Raw genomic sequence first — 10,610 nt, 5'->3', positions numbered from 1 at the left:
CCTAGCAATCTGGATGTTTTCCACCGTCATTACTCAAACTTCGCTCGGAAAAATTCAGCTTTCAAAAATGCACCAATTCAAAATTGAAATTGATAACAAATAGCTTTCCCACGCTCCGGAACCTCCGAAGGCCGTATTCAGAACTGGTGAACAAGAATAATGCCTCGAAGGAAAAATGGCGGTGAGAGCGATCGATTAGTCTTCATTAGCCGCAGGCATATAAAATTATATCTCCACTGGTAATGCACAAGTTACCTTGAGTTTGTCTCCTTTGTGTTTTGTTAGTTGTTCCTCGAGGCAATTTTGCGGTAGAAAACCCGCGTACCGAACTCAATCAAAATTTAATTTAGCCTTAGCATTCAAATTTCTATATTGTATTCGTGTTTAATTTTCCAAACCTATTTATTGGAACGAATCTTATTAACATATAAAAGAAAATGAAACTTTTTTTTACGTAACAGATACTCTTGTACAAAATCGAAAATACTGCTACAAAATCTGACTACTGACATCAGGCGCTCAATACGAGGAAAAAGGAACCTAAGCACGCGCTCCGAAAGGTGAAAATAATGTGGTCCGCCTTGTGCAGTCATGCGGAGCCGAATGCTCATAAATGAAAGACATGTGTGAGCACTTGCGTCGAGGTCGGCGCGCTGAGCGGTAGACACTTATCGCGTAACCTTGAGAGAGTGCCGGAGCGCTGGTTTAGAGCTCTTATCTACCAGATATACACAACAATTGCCTGAACTCAAACATAAGGAATTCCTTCCCAGAACATCCAGACCAAAACCAAATCTGTATAGTTTATTTCCCAAATTTGTCTTACCGGGGATCGAATCCGGGACCTCCGTATTCAGCGTCCTCAGTGTAAACCGTTAGACCACCGAGATAGTCGTCTTTAGAATCAGCCGTGATCATGGGATCTGTAAAGAGCTCGAAACATTGGTTTGTTTTGATCCGATAAATGTACTTTTAAATTTTCTTCTCAAATAGAAAATATAATTAAATAGAAATCGTCTGAGCGAGTTCGTTCCATCGTAAACTCTAATTCTGTTCTGACTTGTGGTTCAGAATACGTCCATATATAATAATAAATTTTTGGCGTGAAACAATACCTACCATCTAGACTCGAATTGCTAAGGCCGATTTGGGAGTCTTTAAATACGCTCAAGTTGGCCAGAGTAAGGACAATTTGCTCATATGGAGATTTTCGGATGATTGTAACTTGGATTATATATGCGGTGAGATTCAAAAGATAGTCCACCTCATATCGCTCCCTGCGTGCCCTAACACCAAGCTAAAGGACTTAATATCAAGTGACGGGACGAACAAATTGTGCGCCTGACAGTAAGCTACACGCATGTCCATAACAGTTGCAGTGCTACTTAGAGCTTTATTTATTTATTTTATTTATTTATTTAATTTCCTTAACAATATTCTTTGTGTTGGAAAAAAGAAAATACAATTACAATTAAAATCTAACATCATATCCAAATGACAAAACGAAAATAAATTAATATATTAACTAGTCATTAGTACAAAATAATTATAATAATACAATAACAGTAACGATGTCAAATTAAATGTCATCGGCATGATTCAATACAAATTAAATGCAAAATAATAGCAATAATACAATAATGTCAAATAATAATAATCAATAACAATGTCAAATTATGAATCCTATTCCTCGTTAAATACAATTTAATTTAATGTCCCAGCAAATTCATCAATACAATAAAATGATTTTTCCAATAAGAAACGTTTCAAACGCTTTTTGAAAGATACGTGATCTTGTACCATTTTAAGTTCACTAGGGAGACTATTATATATTTTTGTTGTTTGGTATCTAGGGCTATGCTTTATAATATTTAACTTTGGTGCTATTACACCACGGCTATCCTTCTTCCTAGTAACAAGCCTGTCTGACTCGATCTCCTTGTTAAATTCAGACGAACATTCAGTCACGCCTGTTAACAACTCCTAAATATAGAGACAAGGAACTGTTAATATAGATAGTTGTCTAAAATAAGGTCTATACGACTCCCAATGTGGAATTCTAGTTATGGTTCTTATTGCTCTTTTCTGAAGAGTGAAGGCTTTCTTTACATTATAGTCATAGCTGTTACCCCAAAACCTGATGCTATATCTTAAATGCGACTCGACTATAGCATGATAAACCATTTTTAAGGCGGCGACAGAGGCTTCATCCCGCAAGGATCGAAGATAATAGCAAGCTGAACTTATTTTATTTTCTAATTTACTAAGTTCAGGCTGCCAATTTAAATACGAGTCAATGTAAATTCCCAAAAACTTTACAGATAAAAAGTGAAGAAAATGTAGGAACAAGTAGACCTCGATATACATACGTCGAACTGGTTCTATTTGTCCTTACAAAGGGCCAGATCAAGAGTACTATTTATTAGTGTTAAACGGGGATCTACTTGACAGCATCAAGCTATGTAATAAAAAAAGAATAGTAATAGCAATAGAGCTTTTTGTAAAAGAGTTGGTCCAGGGAAGTAACCTCACCTATTTCTGCCGTCAAGCAGTAACGTGAATATTACTACGTTTTGACAGGCATATGCGACTTATCACGCTGTATCTTGGGTCTTTTTATGTGCATGCTCCATCGTCGACCTTATCATCACTTTCCCACAGATCTTTTATTATAAAAAGCAAGTCAACTTCAGTACAATGACAATGCTCCTAACGCAATTGCTATTGGTAGGTGTGTCGCTTACAATCAGGCGCACTTTTTCAAATGATATCATAAAACAAAACCATCAGGAATATGATAGATAGATGGATAAATAAACACTTTATTGCTCACACACAAGAACAAGAATAGTACATAAACAACTTAAACCTAATGTGGGCAAAGGCGGTCTTATCGCTAAGAGCGATCTCTACCAGACAACCTTAGAGTTAGAGGAAAGCTAATCGGAGCGGGAGACGTAGTGTGCCAATTTTACAAATATAAAAAAAATAAATAAAGACAATTTCTCATAGATGGCGCTACGACTAAAAAGTCGTTGAAAGACCAAGTACAAAGACACGCCGCAAGCACATTGAAAAATTCGTGAGGTCCATTGGTTCGTTCCGTGGCTTAGTTGGTATAGCGTCTGGCACGGTATGCAAGAAGACGTCGGTTCGAATCCGACCGGATCGAAGGAATTTTTTCTGAGTGTTTTTTCTAAGTGTTCGATCTTTGTATTAATAATTATAACAAACTAGTGGAGTAATTTCACAAAAAATAATTGAATATCAATTCAATAAAAAAAAAAAATTATTAAAATAAAGACATAGTCATTTATAAAATATTTAATAAAGAACGATATATTATACCTACGTAGATATATGTATATATAAATATACCTAAATAAACTTATACTTACTAATACACACGTTGCAGACTAGGACTGCGATAAAAGACATTTATGCAATCCGGTTTTGAAAATAGGTAGCGACTTAGAATGTCGGATTTCAAATGGGAGATCGTTCCACAATTTTGCAGCCTTAATCGTAAAGGAATTTTTGTATTAGTCAGAGCGAGTGAAAGTAAGTAAGTTAATATGATTACATTATTATTCTATAAAATCTTTAACGTCTACTTATCAATACAATATCTTTTCAGTAGAGTGTTATCTCCAAGGAACAAAGCGGAAATGAGCTCAAAAGCAAAACTAAGCGTGATTTATTTTGGGCTCGGCGGAGTTCCGTGGCCCTTGTCAGGGCTGATTCGGAGAGTTCGCCCGTTAATATTCATTACAAAACCCTAACTTGTTCCCGTTTATTTAATTTTATCAGGATGTTTGACACTATTCTAACATAGCCAGCGTGCTTTGTCGTTTTGGTGTAACATTGAGGTGTGCATGCGCCATTGCCTGACCTAACCGGCACTTTCCATCAGGTGAGTTTTTATTAGCAGTAAATCTCCTTGTTAAAGTGTTCGTCCAGTGTAGAACTGCCACCCTACCCACCGTAGTAACGACACGGCTATTCGTTATGAATTTTCGGTTTCGGTGCCGATCAGAGCTTTAAATCGCAAAGATCTTAGGGGCACTGCCACAGCGTCTGTCACCCTGAGACATAAGTTGACAGGTATTATAGATATTTTCTTCCACTTAAATTTAATTTGGGCCTTGGAATTTCGGATAACATAACATTGCGATTTCATATCGTCGTATTGAATTGTATTATCTTTTCTATCAATGGCTAGTTGTAGTTATTTGAAGAAGGTAAACCGATGTAGAAGGTGCGTAGTATATAAAATACAAATATCCAATTTCAAAGGTAAGTCTAAGGTAATGTAATATCTTAAGTTATGTGTTGGTTTGTATATTGTCTTATATTTATATATTTCAATTAGTTTAATGGTGTGGTATGCCCCTACTAGCCAAATTCGATATAGAATAAATATCAACAAACACACACATAATTTGAATTTTAGGGTTATCACCTCAGACTGCTATACAGTTACTACAATTTCAATATTTTCCCCGAAATTCGATTAGATTATTGAGAATACTAATCTTAAAGTCATGTCCGTGATGAATTTTGTTCAATGGAAATTTGACATGACTAGTAAGTAGGTAGTTTGAAACCAACATAAAAATTAGACAAGCTGTTTAGCCTAGTTAGTGGTTTGACCTGGTAGGCCTGGTAGGCCTCTCAAACAGACAGAGAAAGATTCGAATCCGGGGTCGCATATCTGAGTTTCTCGGAATTTACGTTCGAAATTTAATTTGAAATTTGCCATGGCCTTTTCTGTTAAGGAAAACTTCGTAATTAAACCTGCAGGTCGAAGACGGTTCACAACTTTCGGAAAATCTGTGAAGTTCAAACACGCATTGGGCCAGCATGGCGGACTATGACCTAAACCCTCGCCTGAGAGGAGACCCGGGCCCAGCAGTGGGTTATATAAATGAATTCATGATAACAATTACCAGTAATTAATAATTTATAAAATGGTCAAATGTCATCCCTAATGATTTTTTTTTATTTGAATGAACATTTTCAGTTCTGAATGAGGTTTATGTAGTAAATTAATATAAAATAAAATGTTACATATCGAGTTCTTTAGGTTTTCGCTATTGTTACACATAGGAAATGAAACTATTTTTCCGGATTTAAATCGCGTATATTTGTTTTTTCAAACAAACTGACGTTTCGGGCCCTTTACAGGTGACATGGTCACGGTTGACTGAGGTGGTACAGTATTCAACCAGGTATGTCTAATACTAATGCAAACTACCCTATTTTTTTTTAGTTTTTTTTTGTCTATTTTGTCGAAACATCGGTTTGTTTAAAAAAACCATTGACTTACAAATAAATGGACGACGGGTCTGATACAAAAACCACGAAAAAAATGTCCCAAGTCAACCTATTCGAAATTTAAATTGTAATGTCATCGCAGTATCGCGCTGTCAGTAGAACAAATGAAGACTAAAGCGGAGTGTCGCGCTCTGTATACGATTTTAGCGCCTTACAAGTGCGGACACTTTTTAGCGCGGACCCGACGTCCATATAATTGTAAGTCAATGAAAAAAACAGATATACGCGATTTAAATCCGGAAAAATATTTTCATTTCCTAAAATGTTACAATTTAATTTTTTTTTTTTTCATTTAGCATTCATTACCTATTATTTAGCAGTAAGTATTAATAGATATCGAAAACTTTAAATCATACAATCAATAGGTACTTTTCAAACTTTATAATAATTGACCAGCTGAGTATTACTTCTATATTAAACCAATTACCTAACTACCCACCTATTTAAATTCTAATTATGCGAGTAGGCCGTGGGCAGAGCTAGCCTAAACAATGAGCATGTGTTTTTGTCCTAACTTTGTAGTCTTTTGTTGAAATACTCTCTCACAACCCGACTTACGAAACTCATTGGTACTCATAATGGTTTGATGATGATGTTGAATATTTAAGTGAACGTATTCTCCTAAATCCAATATTCTATTGACTTCCGACAGCAATGTTTATACTGTCAATGCTGGGAGTGGTTGCTTCAAAATTTTGAAACGTAGCGAGGGTTGCAATGCAATTTGTCGGTTTTTAAAAGTAAATACAAACAGAAATAAATTATAGCGAGATATTTTTCTTTTTAAAACATCGAGTTTACTTCAAACGCTATCGAGCCCCACGATTGCCTCTAAAAAGTACCGCGGAGTGGACAAATTTATAGAAGCTGGGTTGTGTTGCGGTTAAAGTGAAATTTTTCTTTTCGATTTTCTGAAAGAGCTGTTATGGACATTTCCTATTACTTGTTAAAGTAAATAATAATAATAATAATAATAAAATTTCTTTATTCGGACAACTACGGTCCACTTGTTAGTAATTACAGAAAAACTTATAAACTAAGGTTAGTAGTAACTAAAATTAAACAGAACCTAATTAGGACATTTCACGTTAGAAATTTGTAAAATTTTGACAATAAAAGTTAAAAATTAAAAAATTAAATTAAATTAAAATTATTTTTAAAAAGTACAAATAAAAATTTAAAAAATCAAAACTTAAATTTAAAAATGAAAGTATGAAAAATTTACCAATTAAAAAATAAATAAAATAAAAATGAGTAAAACATATACAGCATGCTTGAGCTATCTTTGTCTTTATCTAGGCGTAGGTGTGGCTTGCCACACCAGCACGTCAACAAAATGCTCAAGCATGGGTTCCGCTGTTTTGTGCGCAAACATTTTCAGAATGCTGTTGGAACTGCCACGCATTCTGAGCAGAAGGGATGCGGTCTTTTTTCTCAACATGCCCCAGAAATCGTCTGTCCGCATGTCTGCGAACATGCCCGATGCACTGCAATATCGCGGCAATCCCAACAACACCCTGAATCCATTATTGTATTGGACACGGAGCGTGTCCAGTACTTTCTTAGAGTATCTGGCCCACAGAGCGCACGTGTAGAACGTTTGGCAGTAAGCCTTGAATAATGTTAACTTGGCCTCGTTGCTACAACGCGCAAATCTGTGGGCCAGCATGTTACATTTAGCAGCTAGCGCTCGTCGCTCACGCTCAATGTCGGCATGATCTTTGAGGTCTTCGGAAATATAATGCCCTAGGTATTTAAATAGTTTCACTCTTTTTAGAGGTACGTCTTTCAATTTTATAACAGGCTCGTAGGTGACATTATTTCCTCGGGCCTCAAAGATCATGTATTCACTTTTTTTGGCGTTATAAACCAGGCCGTGATCGCCGCAGTACTTAACACAAATGTCAAGAAGCTGCCTGACAGAGCCGGCCGAGGGACCCAGCAGCACCATATCGTCTGCGTAACTAAAATTATTGACGGGTAATCCATCTATCCAGCAGCCGACTGGTCTGCCACTGAGTCTCACGATCAGCTCGTTTACGTACAGGTTGAAAAGTTTCGGTGAGGTAATTCCCCCTTGTCTCACCCCGCATTCCAACCTGTACGTGTCAGACAACGTCTCACCCCATTTGACATTATTGTCCTGATGGCAATACCAATAACGCAATAACGCTATAATTTCTTCCGGTACGCCCGTCCCTCGAAGCTTATCCCATAGAAGGTCATAGCATACCAGGTCAAATGCCTTAGAAAGATCCAGAAAGCAAGCGTATACAGGTGTCTTTCTGCATGAGTAGTATTGGACAGTCTGCTTTAGACACAAGATGGCGCTTTCGGTAGATAATTTAGGCCGAAACCCAAATTGAGCGTCATGAAGATTGATAAATTGATCCAAACTTGAGTCCAGCAGACAATCCAACACCTTTGCCATCACCGTTGCCAAGGAGATCGGTCTATAATTATCAACGTCCGAAATATCGCCTGTTTTATTCTTTATGAGTGGAACCACTACCGTTCTCATCATTTCTGCGGGGAGGTATGAGTGAGATATACATAAAGAATAAAACAAGGATAATACTCTGGGAAGATGTACCCCAGCGTGCTTCAAATGCTCGACGCTGAGCCCATCATGCCCCGGAGACTTCCCTCTGGTCATGCCCTTTATAACCGAAGCCACCTGCGTAGCTGAGAAACGCAAAGGCAAGCCTCCGGCCACGTCTACCCTCGCATCGATCATCCGATCCACCGAGCCCAGCGTCGAGGAAACCTTAAAGTGGTTTTTAAATAGGTCTGCGATCTCCTTGGCTTCAGTACAACTACCTACACTCATTGGTCGACCCGGCCTAACATTCAAACTGTTTGTTGCTCTCCAAAACTGGCTAAACTTTTTGGACGCACGATGAGAGGCAACAATATCCATTTTTATTTGCTCCTGATGGCTCTGACACCATCGTAGCCTACTTTTGAAAATCTTTCTACTGTCACGCATGTCATCCCAGATTTTACCATTAACTGGTTTGTTGTTTAATAGCCAGGTTTGAAATTTAAGCCGGGCCTCCCCATGAGCTTCGCGCACATAGTTATTCCACCCAATAACAGGTCTTCTTACGCTCCGTACACCAGTGTCGTGTGACTTAATGGCGGCATCACTAAGAGCGCAGACTACTACTCTATACAGTTCATCTAAAGCACGCTGATGACTGCTATTTGTACACATCTGCTCGGTACACCGAGTAAAAATCTCCGGCATATGAATGTCTTCTAATACGCTATTACAGATATTAAAGTACTGTGTTATTTGTGCATTCGACCTGGTACGCCATAACACTCTGTTAGGCGTCTTAACCTCACATGTCATTTTCGGAACCATCGCCCCCAGTTTACACCTTATAATAAGCGGAAAATGATCAGACCACTGCACGTCATTCTCAACCTTGATATCAAATACGGTATTCCATGCAGATCGAGTTACAACACAATGGTCCAACCATCTCCTACTACCATCTATGTCACTTATAAAAGTTATGGTGCCAGAGTCCAGCCCAAGAAATTCAGTATCCGCACATTTCCAATACCTATCGCCACAATATTGTTGTAATTTCATCCAGAACTGTGTATGTGGATGCGCATTAAAGTCACCCAGCATAAGGACATCATGCACGTCATTATTTTCTATGATGGCGTCTATTTCGGCTAAACAACCCACAAACTCAGTATTACTAACGACCGTACTGTCGTCGTTGGGCATATATATAGAAAAAATGATTACTGACCTCTTCTCAATGGTGACCCTAATTGCCGCTAACCTTACACTGTTACAATTTAACACTGCAACAGCGTCAAAAATGCCCTTGCGCCACAACAAAGCTACACCGCCAAAAGGCCTACCTTTGCGAATACCTACAGACGTGTCAACTGCTGATTTACATGTATACTCGAAACTTTCACTGACCGTTCCGACAAGAGGCAGATCGTGAGGCAGAAGCCATGTCTCCTGAAGTGCCACCACATCGGCTGTCTTACAAAGATTCCTTATTAGATCAATCGACCTTTTAAAGCACTTACAGTTAAACGACGCAAAAGTTGTTATATTACTCTTAACTGAACTATACATACTAAATAATTTATTATTGAGACCCGTTCTTAACAGCTACACCGCTGTCTTTCTTATTAAATACAACATATTTTCTAAAGCATATACCTTCAGGCCATATTTCATCATTAAGAAATAACGACATTTTAAAACTGTCCACATAGAAAACGTACGAATCATAACCTCTTTTTGTTTTTGGTAGAATTTTCGTTAAAGTAACTTCTATTTGCGTTTTACTCTTAATATATTCAACTATATCTTTCACCGTAGTGTCTTTGCTAATGTTCGAAATAAACAAAGGAATTTTCTTAGTCGGCGCTGCCCTAAATTTCGAAAACGTAAAGTGAACGGGAGTATTTTCAGATTAGTTTTCTCTACATAATTTTGGTGACAATTTTCATTACTTAAGAAAACTAGGTAGAGGAAACTAACCTGGAAATTACCCACACACATGCAATAAAGTAAAATTCATCTATTGCTTTACGATACACAGGTTATAAAGTAGTCGCAAATAAGCATTTTGAATCACTGTAACCGGCCTTGCAGCATACAATTTTTCATAATTTTTATGTAGTTTTACAATTAAAAAAGACAGCCATATTAAACACATGATACGTTGAAAGAATTAATGAACTCTAAATTGCAATCTTAGTAAGCGAAAAGTCATTTGGCCACCTCTACGGCTCTGCGCTTAGCACTTTGGGAGTCCGCGGGGAAGTTTCAAGATCGATTCCCAGTAGCCATTCAACAAATAAAAATTGCGAATCGTATTTTTCTGAATTAGTTCTAGACTGACTGTTATGAACAGTGCCACAGAATTAATTATGTTTCTCTGTTACTTCTGTGTATTTGGATGACAAAAATCCGTGGTAGTGACCGGTTTTGCTCTTGCAGGTAGTCTCGATCTAAGATGTTTAAGTTAAATATTGTAATGATAAATGTATTGAAATGTAAATTTACAAAGAGCAACCTCTAGACTTTCTTGTTCATTCTTTTCAGGAGAGTCTGGGTATTAGAGTTTAATCAGTATGACGATTTCAAGTGTAATTTGCTTATATATGAAATAAAGATTAATTGACTTTGAGTCATCGTACAGGTACTTTTCAATGTGAGACCAGGTTAGTATGGTTATCGAGCAGATTATAATGTGACCGACCGAAATAAATATTACTGTCAAACA

General features: G+C 37.4%; 1 protein-coding gene across 1 annotated transcript; it reads right to left on the bottom strand.

Moving 5' to 3' along the window:
- Window positions 1-6,628: 6,628 nt before the first annotated feature.
- On the bottom strand, window positions 6,629-9,693 carry LOC113239102. The gene has a single exon (XM_026475967.1). The coding sequence runs from the start codon at window positions 9,449-9,451 to the stop codon at window positions 6,629-6,631; it is 2,823 nt and encodes a 940-aa protein (XP_026331752.1). The 5' UTR covers window positions 9,452-9,693.
- Window positions 9,694-10,610: the final 917 nt, after the last annotated feature.

The sequence above is a fragment of the Hyposmocoma kahamanoa genome, unplaced genomic scaffold (genome assembly GCF_003589595.1).
Source record: "Hyposmocoma kahamanoa isolate Upper Pololo Valley unplaced genomic scaffold, ASM358959v1 99499, whole genome shotgun sequence".
Lineage (NCBI taxonomy): Eukaryota > Metazoa > Arthropoda > Insecta > Lepidoptera > Cosmopterigidae > Hyposmocoma > Hyposmocoma kahamanoa.
The sequence above is the reverse complement of the archived record's forward strand: the minus strand, read 5'-3'. Positions and strand labels throughout refer to the sequence as shown.

Bases quoted from the DNA above. Each gene is read 5' to 3' on its own strand.
- LOC113239102 (XM_026475967.1), bottom strand. From the start codon at position 9,451: ATGTATAGTTCAGTTAAGAGTAATATAACAACTTTTGCGTCGTTTAAC.